This window comes from Podarcis erhardii, assembly GCF_964252035.2.
Source record: "Podarcis erhardii genome assembly, chromosome: 6".
Lineage (NCBI taxonomy): Eukaryota > Metazoa > Chordata > Lepidosauria > Squamata > Lacertidae > Podarcis > Podarcis erhardii.
In genome coordinates this window covers 67,076,391-67,092,354 of record NC_138510.1, presented here as the reverse complement: position 1 = coordinate 67,092,354, position 15,964 = coordinate 67,076,391, and the positions used below count along the sequence as shown (strand labels likewise).

At 40.5% G+C, this 15,964-nt stretch overlaps 1 protein-coding gene across 1 annotated transcript in view; it reads right to left on the bottom strand.

Annotated features, from left to right (window-relative positions):
• The window catches only part of ST6GALNAC5 (ST6 N-acetylgalactosaminide alpha-2,6-sialyltransferase 5), a 139,483-nt gene that overhangs the window by 13,760 nt on the left and 109,759 nt on the right, over positions 1 to 15,964 (bottom strand). Inside the window, exon 4 of the mRNA XM_081868357.1 lies at positions 248 to 657. Coding sequence (XP_081724483.1) covers positions 248 to 657 — 410 coding nt within the window. The remainder of the gene's footprint in view (positions 1 to 247; positions 658 to 15,964) is intronic.

Below are 15,964 nucleotides of genomic sequence, written 5' to 3'. Positions count from 1 at the left end.
TAGTATTAAAAACTGATGGGAAAATAAATTATTTGATTGCATGTTTGTTGCTTATGCTGCAAAAGCCAAGCATTATTATTTGATGCATAAAATGAAATAATGCAACAGGTTATTGGAAGCTAAGGGAAGGCAATCACATTCTGTAGTGTGATCCCATTGATGAACTTATGATCAACAGACCTGACATTTTACTAAAACAATGGCAGTGGCTCTCCAATATATTCTCATGCAGTTGCTTCTTTCTTACCTGTCTTTTCCAGTTTCCCGCTTGAAGAGATCATCAATTTGAAGCATCTTGTGCCGAGATATCATGTATACTTTTAACTGAGGTAGTATCTGATTCATCAGTTGCAGATTGTTATAAATTAATCCTTTTCCATCTCTCCTCATGTTGCTGCCTGGACCCCAGAAGATAAATACAGTCCCTTGGCTCATATTTAACAGTTCATGGCGATTTCGCAAAATTCTCTGCATACTGGAGTGAGCTATGACTCGCAGACTTGTCTTGTTTCCAACATCTTTTACAAATCCCCGTGTGGGCGCATCGTTCATTCGTATTACACACTCTGTCTGGTCAATCTTCTTCCCTTGTTGGCTTCGCAAGAGGTGTCCAGAGCTTGTTACTAGGGCACAGCTTGCACAGTGCATTTTCAAAGGCTGCGGGGAAAGAAAGGTCTCAGTATACAATATACACCCAAATCCTCCGAGAGGTAAAGAAAATGAGAGGAAGCTTGAGAAAGAGAAACGACTGAATACAAATGGTAGGCTTCCAATATAATTATGCAGAGTGAGCCCTTCCCTTCTTCTTGAGTAGACACATAGCTTGGCAGATATAGCTTTTATATTGCTATCCTTACTGCTTGAAGTTGTTGTTTTCTGGGGGTTTACAAGACATCATTGTTCTAGCACTAATCCAGTTTATTTCCCTCACCATACCGGTTTTTCTCCTACAGCCACACACACAAAACCCCCCTGACATTTTGAAAAATCCAGGGTGGTCAAACATGGGCATGGTTGTTTTTATGTGCAATGTTCCACATTTAGTAGTGCAGCGTTCGGGATCTGTGATTGACAATGTTTTCTGCAGGTTCAAGTTGGACCGCCCCCCGGCCTGGTCATCTTGTTTGACAGGAGACCTTCCACTTATCAGTATAATAGTGGATATTGAGGTAGAAGCCTTAGTTTCCAGCTAATCCTTTCCTAATCATCATGCCCATAATGACAACCAGCACCTCCAGTTAGAATTTGAGAAGAATAACCAGTTTGTCCAATGTTCAGTATGGTGAACTCAATAATTTCCTACTGTGTGATCTGGAGAATGTAGTGGGGAAATGCACTTCAGGAACAAAAAAATCAGAAAATGGGTGTAAATTTCAATATTTTTTTTTTTAAAGGTGCAAATCCATTTCCCTACTGAGCAGATAATCGGCAATCATCTTAAATTACACAGTGCAAATTAAGATTAAACCTTAGGACTCAACTCACTATGAAGGAACAGTTTAGTAATCATAGAACTTCCTTCTTTGGATTTTTTTCCAGAAAAAAGGAGGAAGGATCTATTAGGAATGGCTGACCTAAAAGGGGAACATTCTTCACATACAAAAACAGTGCCTACATCTTTCAGCAGCATTTCAGGCAACTAGTGCACTGCCCTCACTCTGAGCTAGCTTTGTTTGCAGCCTCTGTGATGCTGTAATACAGGCTATGTATCATTGCAGTTTCATCATATTCCCAGTGATCCCGAACTTAAAAATAAAGGATTGGGATTCACCTAAGGAGCCCCATCAGCAAAAGCGAAGTCCACACAAGGACTTCTGCTCGTGCAACAGGGCTTCCCTCCTACACAACTAGCTCAGAGAGAGTCTGTCAAGAGAGCTGGACCATTTCATTTGACAAGCTGAAATGCTTGTGCTGATTGAATGTTTGACATAGAACATTGAATTCCTCCCTTAGAAACAAAGAGAGCAAATAAGGGGTGTGTGTGTGTGTGTGTGTGTGTAAGAGAGGGGGGGAGGGAGAGTTTAAGGAAATACATAACACGTGAAAGCACAGCCCTGGGTATGATATATTGTGACTCAAGTCAGGAGCTAGGTGATTCATTAGGCAGTTTTTCTGTATATAACTGCATCTGGAAGCTGGTATACAAAAATGGAATGCATTCACATATTTTCTTCCAATGTTAAATGAGTTCCCAAAGCTCTGAAGTATCGGTTAGTCTCATCTACAGCAGCAGGGACAGAAGAAATGTCAAAAAGCAGATAAAGTATTCTGAGTTATTATGTCCAATTGCCTTGGAGTAAGTGGTGCCAATAAAATAGCAATAACTTGTCAACTGTGATGTTACATTTTACTGCAGGACATGAGAATATGTAGCAAGTATTTAATCCTTCAGGGAAGAGTAGTCCTTGCACTGTAGTTAAGAATGCCACTGCGTTTAATACTGTCCTAGATTTAGCTCTGTTTTTTATTGTACCACCTGGCTATTTTGGTGAGCTAGATCATGGCCATAATTGTACAATTCTTTTGCAATAAACTAGAAGTGTTTAGATAAACTTTCCCTTTTCTAAATCAGGAGTATTAAAATAAACCCATTATCTATAGGTCCAATGGGACATTTTGTTTTCTATATCAGTTGATTAAGGTCAGATTCAACCACTTTTAAAGCTAAAATACTATACACACTTACCTAGGACTAAGCTTCACTAAACCTATTAGCACTTACATGTAATTTTACAGTAGCTTCTAATGATTTCAATGACAGATATTTAAACACATGCTTAAACCTCTGACATTTTATTCATAGAGGCTTAAAAAGGCTTAAGTTTTGATTTGGATGAACTTCACCATTATATTTGGTTTTCTTGGAAGTGTGTATGCAGTTTTAACCAAGCCTCTTCAAAGCCAACCTAGTCTGCCACCCCAAAAATTGAGTTCTAACCAAATGGTATGTAGAATTTGAGTTCTTGCCAAACAGTCTTCTGCAGCTTTCCTAAAAGAGGCATTTCATAGAATCACAGAGTTGAAAGGGGCCACAAGGATCATCTAGTCCAACCCCCTGCAATGCAAGGGTCTTTTGCCCAACGTGGGACTTGAATTCACAACCCTGAGATTATGAGTGCTCTCTACCAACAGAACTATTTAGCTAGTATTTGATTTAAAGGATATTTCTTAAAACATGCCATTGATAATTCATCAAGATCAAACCTCCCAACATTTACATCCCTTCTACTGGATGTAAATGTAAACAATAATCCAGTTGAATTAGGCATGCTGAAGTCCAATGAAATCAACAAGCCTCTTGAAAGTATATAACTGTGCCTTATTGGACTGGCCCAGATCTTCACACACCCTACATATCTTACAGTACAAAATAATATCCTGACATATTGGTGAACAGAAATAGTGTTACTGTTTTTACAAGAAGTCAACACAGCTCAATGTAGAGGGAAATCTGAAAGAGAGAGTTGTCTAGTTTGGCAGATGAGAGAGAAGAGACAGAGCCCTTCAAACAAAGGTCTAAAATTAAGGTGAGAAGAGTATTCCCACTGGATCTCCATACTTAATAGGAACAGAGGAAGCTGCCTTTTATTGATTGAGTCAGACCATTGGTCTGTCTACACTGAATGGTAGTGAGTGGCGTTCCGGGATTTCAGAAAGGGATCTCTCCCATCCATAATCCTCCACCTGGGGTTGAGCCTGGGACTTTCTGCATGCAAAGTAGATACCCTACCCACTGAGCTATGGCTCTTCCTCAAAGGCCTAGTTTGTAGTCCAAGGAAGCACTCCTCCTTGACATCTGAAGGGCCACAGTTTTACCTAGAGCTCCAAAAAAAGTTGATCTGGTTGACTAGCCTACAGTTTTGCTTTATGGGCATGTAAGTTCATGAGTTCCTAGTGGATATGCAAGAAAGGATCAGTTTCTGTTCCAACCCCATACTTATTGCATGCAACACTGTTTCTGTTCCACCTCCATTCTACAGTTCAGGTTCTGACATGGTTCTTGCTGCCCACATTTTATGCAATCAAATGTGTTATCATTATGTTACTCCCCACCGTTCATTTCAGTGCAAAGAAAGAGCAATGCAAACCGGGGGGTGGTGGGGAGTCATGCACATGTACATATTTGCAGACCAAGAGGGAATACTGATCATATTCACTGGCTCAAGTTCTATTCCAGACATCGGATGAATAAGCAAACATTGGCAACTTCCGCTCCCGTTTCCTTCAGAATTCTCTGACATCCCTAGTTAACTAGTTGCATGGTTTGTTTTTTGCTTTCCTGGGGATATGCAGCCAAATGGAAAGCTGCTATTCCATATTAAGCATTAAAAGCTTGGTCCTGGAAGGTACTAAGTACATTCTGTGCCTGACAGAAGGCTCTTACTACATTATGAAAATTAGCTCCCATGATTTCCTGTGGCAGTGAATTATCTATGTGTCATTAGACACACAGCTAGTGTGTCTCCATATATTAATCTCATGTGCCCCTTACAGTTCTTAACAGGAAAAGAGCTGAAGTCAGCATGGTGACACATCACTTAGTGTATGAGAGACATATATGTATGAAACTTTATAAAATCAATGTTCCATGGTTAAAATTAGCAGGAATCAGTGGCATTGCTTCATTGAGCAGAAAGCAAGTCTCATCTCTTCCTGTTTTGGCAAAGCACTTGCTTGTCTTCTAAGTATTTCTTAAAATGCTAAAAATTTTGAAAATGTAAAACACTGCTACCCATATGTGTTCATACATTACCATTCAATAAATATTTCTGTATGAAAACATTCAATGGCTTTTCTGTAATAAAATTTAAAACAAAACTAAAGTCTTGTGGTGAATTAATCCATTTACATGCTGGCAGAATATGTTTATAGTCTCAGCATTCTTAACAGATCCAGGACTGTTTGCATTCACAAATAAAAATTTCTACACTCCTAAGGGAGGTATGACAGTGGATTGGAATATTTGTGCTATTTGTGACCTGAGATTTCAAATGAAATGTGCACATCATACCTTTACACATTTACATGCTACTTTGATGGATTGCCTACCAAAAGGTAGAAAGGTAAACTAACTACTTTATCACAATACTTGAAAAGGCAAGATGAAATGCTAGTCAGGTTAAGGAAAATGTAACTGCTACCAGACTTGACTCAAGTAAGAATATACACACAATAAGTTTTTTTTTTTTGCCGAAACTAATTCCTACTAGATCTTTGCCTACTCATCAACAACATTTTTATCTTGAATCAGCCACCAAAGACTCTCTACATTCCAAAAAAGAAAATAAATAGAACAACATTTTTAGAAAAAGAAGTGCTGATATGTTTTAGAAAAAAACAACCAACCATCTCTCACCTGTATACTCCTACATAACCTACCCGTGGTAATTCATGCTCTGGTCACATCCAGACTCCATTACAATAACACATTCTGTAAGAAGACTTTAAAACAACAAATGTAGCTTTCAGAAACTACAAATGACATGGAATGTAGCCATGAGGCTCTTGCCTGAAGTGGGCAATAGAGAGGAAATACTGCCAATTCTGAACACTTCCACTGGCTTCCAATTGGTTTCCAGGTCCAACTAAAGTGCAGGTTTTGACCTGTAAAGTCTCAAACTTTAGGAGTTGGCCCAAAAGGTTCTGACCCTCGGAGATCATTCCAGGGATGATAGCTTTGCAGCAATTAAATCCAATCATTAACCAAGGCTCACACTGAGCACCCACAAAGGGCCCACCGCCGTTTCCCATTCCTATGTTCCAAAGGCCCAGAAGCTTACCTTGAGGCAGGACAAGGCAAGGTAATAGGTATGCCCCAGAGTAGCTATTCCCATTGCTGGCAATCCAAAATCTTCCGTGGGGAAACTGACACTACAGGTATTTCCATCAGGGGCCCTGCTCACTTTGATGCTACTTGTGAGCATTCAAGGAGCAATTCTCACTTTTATGAGCACTGCTATGTGAATCTTCATGATAGCCCTATCCTCAGTGGCCTGGGTTAAGGGGAACTGCAGTGGTTCATATAAATCAAACAATTGCTTAACTTGATTTCAGGTCCCTTCATTGTTTGAGGCCTGGTAGGAATTACTTTGGAGAGGTATTTTCTGTGTGTTCTGCCCCTTACAGTTTTCCAGCAGTAAGCTGTTTTATTTCAGAGGGTGTTTGGCATATTCTGAGCATCTGTATGTGAAACTATTAATCCCTTGGTTCCCACTGTGGACTTTTGTTTAACAAGTGTGTTCATTTTGTGTATTTAACATGTGTTGTATATAAGTTGTTGTTTTTCTCTCCTGTAGGCTTCCCTTGGTGTAATTCAGCACAAAAGGGGGCATACAGATATTTAATAAAATAAAGACACATGCACCAGTAATAACCCAGAGAGTAAAGAGGGGAATGACAGGCTTAAGCAAAGTAAAATACATAGGTATCTTGCATTCAGCTTGCATTTAAAACTTGCATGTCTGTGACTGAAGTTATGCAGAAATAAACAGCTGTTTATTGTTCACTGGGTATAGTGTAACTCTCTGTGTCAGTTTTGTCTTTTAACAGTTGCATTGCTAATTACAATTTCTAACAGCTATGCTCTGTTGTGGACTTATTTTCTGAAGAGATTGTGTGAACTTTTATTCAAAAGTACTAGGCTCTGAATATTCATAATACAATTTAAAAGGGCAAAGGCTAAAAAAGGGTAGACTATCTTCATTTACACAGTGACTTGTTAGGATTGGGAACATCCGAGAAAGTCATAGCTAAGTCACTCAACTTAGTTCTGTCTAAGGTAAAGGTAAAGGGACCCCTGACCATTAGGTCCAGTCATGACTAACTCTGGGGTTGCAGCGCTCATATCGCTTTATTGGCCGAGGGAGCCGGCATACAGCTTCCAGGTCATGAACCAGAGCTGCGCACGGAAACACCGTTTACCTTCCCGCCAGAGCGGTACCTATTTACCTACTTGCACTTTGACATGCTTTTGAACTGCTAGGTTGGCAGGAGCAGGGATCGAGCAATGGGAGCTCACCCCGTGGTGGGGATTCGAACCACCGATCTTCTGATCAGCAGGTCTTAGGCTCTGTGGTTTAACCCACGGCGCCACCCGTATATGTCTTACCAACTGTTAATTGAAGGAAGATTGTTTTGTGAATAGACAACATTTCCCAAACTGTGTCCTGTGGGACCTTGATATTGTGCTAAGCTGCCTAAAGGGTTCCATAAATAATAAAGGTGTAAAGGTGAACAAACACTCACAATATGCGATTTCAATTGAACTGCAGCCATGGGTATTAAATGCACTACTCAAGGAATTGTCCTAGGAATCTCTTCTCCTTCTTTCCTTCTCTAACAGCACTTCCCAAGGGTTAAATCACTAATGTCCAGGAAGCCAGCATTGCTTACCAGGCTTCTCAATGCCATCCATCACTGCCAGTTAACAAAAGGGGGAGGAGCGAGGCAGCAGAATACAGTGGTACCTCGGGTTACAGACGCTTGAGGTTACAGACACTTCAGGTTACAGACGCCGCTAACCCAAAAATAGTACCTCGGGTTAAGAACTTTACTTCAGGATGAGAACAGAAGTCGTGCAGCGGCAGCGTGCCAACAGTGGGAGGCCCCATTAGCTAAAGTGGTGCTTCAGGTTAAGAACAGTTTCAGGTTAAGAACGGACCTCCAGAACGAATTAAGTTCTTAACCCGAGGTACCACTGTAGTTGCTGCTCTGGCTGGCTTCCCTTGCTTGCTTTCCCAATAATTCTTGCATACCCTCCTCTTAAAAAAAAATAATGAAAAAGATTTTACTGCAAAACTTTCACCCAAGTTTTGTTTAAAGTGAAGTATTCCACCATTGCAAAAAATAATAATAATCTTGAATACCACTGTTCTGTTCTATAATGACGGCCTGCTGCCCTATGGGCTGTAAATTTTTAAGCTTTATGTAGAGGAAGAATGGTTTTCACACACATTAAAGTGAATTGCATGAAATTCAACAGGAATATGCTCTGCTGCAAAGCTAAAAGTAACAAGCTTTTTAAATGCCAAATTAAAATACCAAAATAACTGCCTAGTCCATCTACTAACGCATCTAAGAGCACAAAACAGCCACAGGACTTAATGAGTTTCCCTCTTGAAAAGTTTTACTGGCTGATATCTAGCAAGGGGTAGGAGAAACTCATTCCCAGGCACCAAATGTAACCCTTCAGGACCTGCAGAAAACTCCAAGCCATACCTTTCACCTGTGATAATGCCTCTTGCTTGTCTGGATGAAGACAGGATAAGACAGGGAGACATGTATATGTGTAGAAACCTCTAACTTTTCAGTGGCCAGAATGTAGCCTTCTTTTCAAGAGTAAGAGTCACATCTTTTGCCCCATCCACTTTCGCCCCTGGATCTACTCACCCATGGCAGGTGCTCCTTGGAAGCTGGCCCATGAGGAAATTTGTTTGTTCGTTTTATTACATTTATATACCACCATTCCTCCAAATGATTCAAGTCAACATAGATCTCCTCTTTCCCCATTTTATTCTCACAGCAACCCTTTGAGGTAGTTTAGGCTGAGAGTGAGCATTCATTCATCCCCGCTAAGCGGGGATTCAAACCCTGGTCTCCTGAGTCCCAGTCCAACACCCTAACCACTACGCCACACAAACTCTGGAATGCAGCTCTCAGGCTTAGAATGGTTTCCCCACCATGATCAAAACTATCTAGATTTGGATCACTGTGCAAGTAATATAGAAATACTGATCATTCTCTTACAATTTTGGAACAGGGGAAAAATTCTTCTTACCTGATGAAATTTTGATTTGCTCACAGGCAGGAAGGCATTCAGGCCTTGAAATTTCTACCCCTGGAATCGACCGGACAGAGCCACTCCTACTTTTAAGGTCTTGCCAATTATACAAGAACAGACTAAGCAATCTTTATCCAATGCAACACGTACTGCAAGAGCAAAGGGACAGAACACCGAGAACTTATCCAAAGTCTCTTCTCCATTCCTAATCTTATTTGGATGGATTAGGGAAGAAAATCCGAATGCAGAATACGGCCTCAGTAGGCAGTCAATATAACAACACAGAAGATCACAATGCCTAGACAGGTAAGCGTGTTAGTCCACTGTAGACAAAAGGAGGAGTAGGGTTTTTTTTTAAGCTTTAAAGGAGTTTTAAACTCAGAGCAGATTCATTATGGCACAAGCTTTAATGGAACAGATTCCGCTCCACCAGAAACCATAATAAATTTGTTAGCCTTTAATGCAGGGGTGAGGAACCCTGATGGGAAAACTTGCAGTGGTGGGCTGGCTAGAGGCAAAAGTGGGCACAACAGTGGATGTGAAACTTTCTTGTACAGCAGGCTACATTCCAGCCATGAGGTTTAGAAGGCACACACCTCCATTCTCACAGTGCAAGGAAACATCTGGGGAAGGTATGGAACAGGGCTGGGAAGGGGGGCTTGGCCTGGGAAGAGTCTCATGGGCAAGGCAGAGAGGTCTGGAGAAGCTCCCAGGCCTGAGATTCCCCACCTCTGCTTTAAGACCCCTCTAGCCTCCTTTTTGTTTTCCCAAGGAAGATGACACTTCTTTCCTTAAAGGTGGGTCCAGGGTGATAAAAAGCTGTGCATCCCATAGAGGCACACACTCAAGGACAGATTCCCTCTTTTTACACACACACACACACACACACACACACACACACACACTGCCTTTGAATTGTGGAAGCTTTACCTACCTACCTACCTACCTATCATCTATCTATCTTCAGAAGAAGAAAAAAGTCAAATCTGCAGTTTGGTACTGAATAACTTGCCCGGATTCAGCTACAGTGGTACCTCTGGTTATGAACTTAACTCGTTCCGGAGGTCTGTTCTTAAGCTGAAATCGTTCTTATCCTGAAGCGCGCTTTCACTAATGGGGCCTCCCGCTGTGAACAAGCCTCCGCCACACGATTTCCATTCGCATCCTGGGGCAAAGTTCGCAACCAGGAACAGCTACTTCTGGGTTAGCGGAGTTTGTAACCAGAAGAGTTCGTAACCAGAGGTACCACTGTAACAGGTCCTGCTACTGGAAGCCCATATAAGGCATTCTGCTAGTGCAACAAGGCTTCCCTCCTCCTGCTTTGCATGCTCCTCCCAATTGGCTGGGGTGGGTATGTAGGGAAACCCCCAGAACACCAAGAGGAGGACAGATTGGCCCAACAGTGCATTTGTTCCATCATGCAAGCAGAAATGATTGCACTGATGGAACAATCTCTGTTGAATTCCATCTATTGTCCATTCATAAGACGATAGATATTAAAGGGAAATGCTTTGATGAATTATTAAACAGAAATTTGAGAACTTTCATGGCTTCAATTTATTCTCCATGTGTGACTCTTTAAAGCTTTAAAGTTTTTTTTTCAGACTCTGAAAAGAGGGGCAACATCAATTTATATGTAGACCATGTTTCTGTATTATTTTCTAACCCATTCTTAATAGATCTGGAGCATTCAGTTTTCCTTTCTGACAGCTGCAGCAGACTCAGTTTATTTTTTCTTCTCATTGAGCTAGCTATAATGTCCTCAGTATCTTTCGCCTGAATGATAACTGTTGATTTATTACAGCTTAACATTGTGTATAGTCAGGGTTTTTTTTAATTCTTCCATGTCATGCATTGCATTTTCCGATTCTGGATTTTCTGTCCTTTGCCTTCACAACTGTCAAGAGATCTTTTGTCAACTACAATCCTAAACACATAAAAACATAAGAAGAGCCCTTCTGGATCAGATCAGAAGTCCAAACATCCTCTTTCTGATGTTGCACAGTTAGTTGCTTCCAAAAAGCTGTAAGCAGAGCATGAAGGCAATTAATCTTCCTTGTCCCTCTAAATTTGACATTATGTGGTACATTTCCTTTGTTAATCTGGGAATTCCATATAGATATTGTGACTAACAGTAATTCGTAAACATATCTCCCACCAACCTTCATGGATTTGTATAATCCACTAAAACTGGTTCAGAGAGAAGGAGAGACAGATCCATCACTGAATTGAAGTCGTGCCACCTTGTGTCAGCCAGGGCAAAAGGTGGGGTGTGTCTGTGTCGCTGAAGGGCCTGAGAAATAGGCTCCTTGGGGAGTTTGAAAAAGCTACCAGCCGTCCATTTTGAAATGGCCATTCTGTTTGCTACCAAGAGTCACAAAAACACTAGTGGAGAAAGAATATTGTCCCATATTGCAAGTGGAAATGCCAGTGCTAGGCTAATGGAACAATTGTCTTGGTGTGATATTGAGCTCCACCCGTAGTCATTCCCCACCTCCAATCTAAAAATCTGTGAACACATTAATTTATTCTTCTAGAATCTTTAACCTCTTCATCAGCATTTTTTCCCTTTTCACAATCTCTTATGGGTCAGCCAAAACTGTACTTTGTAGAAATACTGGATAATATCAAAATATAATATTGTGTATCCTGTGGAGAATACCCCTCTGTGGTCAGAATTCAGCATCTATCATACTTGCAGTCCTGAGATTTCGCAGATTCTGTCTAATACTATTTAATTTGCAAATGTCACATTTGCCACCAAATAGCAGAGTTTAGGAATAGTGTTTTTCACAATACTAATATTTATATATACATTTTGAACAGCTCTAGCAGCCATGCTTTTAAAAGAATGTGTAATTAAGACCCCACTATTCCTTTGTATTTCTCTGACTGCACATTAAAAATGCTAATTTCACCATTTCTTCTTTCCTACAGAACACTAATTAACCTGATTACACAAATGGACACTGATTTTGTTATCTAACAATAAATGTGTTGATCGGCTTCTTACTCAACCCAGGAGTGATCACAGTCTTCCATTTTGATATATGGTTGATTTTGCACTTTCTATGAATGCCTTCAGGCTTTGGCGACAGGCTCGTTATAATTGCATCTTCTGAAAATTCATTCTACAATCCCAGCCAGTTTGAATTATCTCACTACAAATATTTACTGGTTACAGAACATGACCCTTATGTCAAGGTGATAAAAAATGGTATGCTCCATAAAGCTTTCAATGCAGTAATTTCTTTTTCTTTCCTTTTTTAAAAAAAGTATTGTTAAGCAATGAAAAGTCATTTGCTTAGGGAAAGGGTTTTCTGCCACATTAACTCCTTTTCAAGGGTTTGCCTGCTAGTTAAGCTTTTCATTAGAATAATTAAAATACATCTCCTCTCTGGAAATATGCAACTTGGTTCCTGAAAGAGGCTACCTTTTTTAAATAGTCAGAAGAATATCACCAGAAACACACGGGAAAGCAGCTGTTTACCAAGAAGGGAAACATGACCAGAAAAGAAACAATGGTTCTGATGTGGCTGGGTTTACACATAAAAAATTGTTGGTTCTGAATGCAATTACACAATTACATACCCTCCAACATTCCTCTGATGAAAATAGGGATGCCCTGATCATCCTAAATAAATAAATAAATAAATAAAACTATTTATATCCCAGCCATCTTACTGGGTTACCCCAGCCACTCTGGGTGGCTTCCAACATATATAAAAACATAATGAAATATTAAATTTAAAAAGCTTCCCTCTACAGGGCTGCCTTCAGATGGCTCAGGGATCGGATTACTCCATGCCCTCCAACATTTTCTCCAATGAAAATAGGGACGTCCTAAGGACAAGCAGGGCATTCTAGGATCAAATCAGAAACTGGGACAGCTTCTATAAATCTGAGTTTGCCCCTGGAAAATAGGGTCACTTGGAGAGTCTGCAATTACACGTTACCCTTTGCATTCAAAGATGCATCCCGCCAGTTCAGTTGGGTTAGTTGAGAATCGCAGGGTGGATGTGCCTCAATCACATCAGCAATGTATTCAGAGTCTCTCTTATTGTATCTGGGCATGCACATTCTATAATGGGAAGAGGAGGAGGAGGAGGAGAAGCTTGGACTTGATATCCCACCTTTCACTCCCCTTAAGGAGCCTCAAAGCAGCTAACATTCTCCTTTCCCTTCCTCCCCCACAACAAACACTCTGTGAGGTGAGTGAGGCTGAGAGACTTCAGAGAAGTGTGACTAGCCCAAGGTCACCCAGCAGCTGCATGTGGAGGAGCGGAGACGCGAACCCGGTTACCCAGATTACGAGACTACCGCTCTTAACCACTATACCACACTAGGAAGGCTTGGTTTCAGCATTATGACAAAAAATATTGGAGTTTAAAAGAGCCACTAATAAAGGCAGTAAGGTGGTGAGCTAGCTACACTGTGGAATATCTTTTTGATGCCGTTTAGGGAAAGGCTAGACCTGCATCTGGGAAAGGAGAGATTAGGTAATGCGATTTGAAGGCTTAATCAGATGATCCAAGGGGCGGGGTGCCTTCTAACTGCACAAATTTATGATACTAGGATATGAAGAAAGGAGCATCTTGCTTATTCTATAAAATTTAAACTCAAATCAAACACAAATGAAACAATGCAACTTTTTAGCATAAGAAGCACATATTTCCAATAAAGTTATGACTGCAATGTGCTGGTGCTTCTTCCCCTCCACCCACCAGCCCCTGGCAAGGCCACCTGATGGTAATGTAGGGTGCAACCTTGTAAATTGTCAGTAGATATAACACTAAGATTTAGAGAGTAGTTTCCATCCAGCATCCGATAAATGCATCCCAGGAGGAAGATTAGTATCAATCATGAGCTTATTGGAGAGGGAGATAGGATACAGTGATAACCTGAAGCTATCAACCAAGAGTAATGATCTAAGGAGAAAAAGCAATCAGAGAAGAGAAAAGAATATTCACAATGAGAGAGGAGAGAGAGAGAAAAAAAACGAACCAGGAAAAAAACATCAGGCAGGAATGTGCCATGTAGATGAAGCTGAGCCGTTATACAAGAGGGAGAATCGTATGAACTGCATACAGGATTTAAAGAAATAGCTATATCCTAATGTTTTATCATTAAGAGAGTGCAAATAGACATCTATATTATATCAAAAAATGCACTACTTTTGCTCTGTAGCTCAAATAAATAGCACTGAAATGAAATGATGCCAGCAGAAGCCACTTAGCTATGCACATTCTTATAGCCTAATCCTCTCCCCACCCGCTCCCTGAGAAGTGAAAATGTGGGCTGGAGCAATGGAGCTACAAGAAATTTAATGTGTCTTTCCTAATTTTTTAGCCTTTGAACGTGAGTTTCTGTCGTCTTCTTTTCTAATTTCACTGTTCAAAACTCTTCTAAGCCTGAAAAGCTACCACCTTCTCCCACCTGAAACTGTCTTGCAATTGGGGTCACCTTCAGAGATTCTTCTCTATGTGAACCCATTTTCTGAGGTCAGGCCTTTTCCGTGGTGATGCCAAACTTCGTTTGTTTACATTGTCTCTGTATCCAACAAGATTGTACTCAAGAGTAGATCCACAGAAATTGATTGACCTAAATTAGTCACGCCCATTAATGTCAAAGGTGCTACAGTATGGCCAACACTAGACACAACCTTATGTCCCACTGGGGTAGAATGTATGGTACTTCCACACTACCAATTTTGCTTGTAGCTGTATCATATTGTCCATTCTCAAGACCCTGCATTAAACAGATGAATTATCTGAAACAGTGTGAACCTGTTTGGAATAAGTATAGGCAGAAAACCTGGCTTTAATATTATGTGTTCTTTATTCATCACCCTTTGTAGGAGAATAATAAATCTGTCAAGCGCCTCTAACTAATTGCCAGTAAATCACCAAAAAAGAACACATTCTACAAGCTTATCCAAAAGGCAGTCTGACATATTCCAAGAGCTCTAAGTGAGAACTCCTGCTATATTATGGCTGAATCTCTAATAGATGGGAAAGTAAACTATCTGTAATGATCACCAAGTTTAAAAATCACAGCACCACCACATGAGGACAGTCTGACAAGGCTAAGCAATTATGGGACTACTAAGAAGCATCAATTATGGAGTGAGGATTAGTTTCAACCCTCATTTAAAGGCTACAAATATTCATAAACTAACATGAAAAGACACTCTCCCTCAGTGATTAGTATGGATTATGCAACACAACAAGGGATGTTTCTCCCCAAGTATGACTTAAAAATGACCCTCGCATAATTCTGTCACCATTCGGCCCAACTACTGATGGGAATTGAGGTGTGATCAATTTTTATTTACTGTACACGAGCTTTCTATTGACTAACTTGCCAAATCCTTGACTGAATAATTAGTTAAAGGCGTGAAAATCAGGGATTCTGCACAATGTCCTCAAGCCAAATCATGGCACCATCACGAAACGACAATCATAGTGAAGCTGCAGCGTTGATTGCTTTTCCTGTGTTTTTATGATTCTTATGCCTTGCCATCAAAATATAATTGTGCATGGAATAAGAAAGTAAAATTTAGAAGTCTGAAATCTCAAGCACTTTGCAACACATACTATTGGATTTTAACAGAGGGGTGTATCTGACTTTGTTGTGACTGCTGTTACCACTTTTCTAGTATTAGTGACTTCAACTAGATTCAGATGGAACACTAAAGAGTATTTACCCCAAAACTGTGTTGGTTTAGTGTACCACTCTGGTTTAGTGTTACATGAATGAAACTTAAGCTCATCAGCTCCCCTCTCTTCTCTGCTCATGTAGCATGGCTGTGAGGCGTTTTCACTTCCACTAATCACAGTTTGGCATTGTGTCTGAATCTGGACAAACTGAATGTTTAATTCCTTAAACTGGGCATAGGCAAACTCGGCCCTCCAGATGTTTTGGGACTACAACTCCCATCTTAAGACTAGCCACAGTTTGCTAGGATTCAGGAAGAATGCTAAAGCTGCTGATCACCTCCTCAGGTTATTTGTGGTAAAAACCCATTTATCCAGCTGGGAACAAAACTGTCTTCAGTTGTTCCTGGAAAGTGCAGATCACACTAAAACTGCAGAATGGGCTCCTGAGATCTTTAGAACTTGCAGTAGACTCTCCCATAGACCGCAGCTATCTACTAGATATGCAAGAGACATGGCTGTCTCCCAA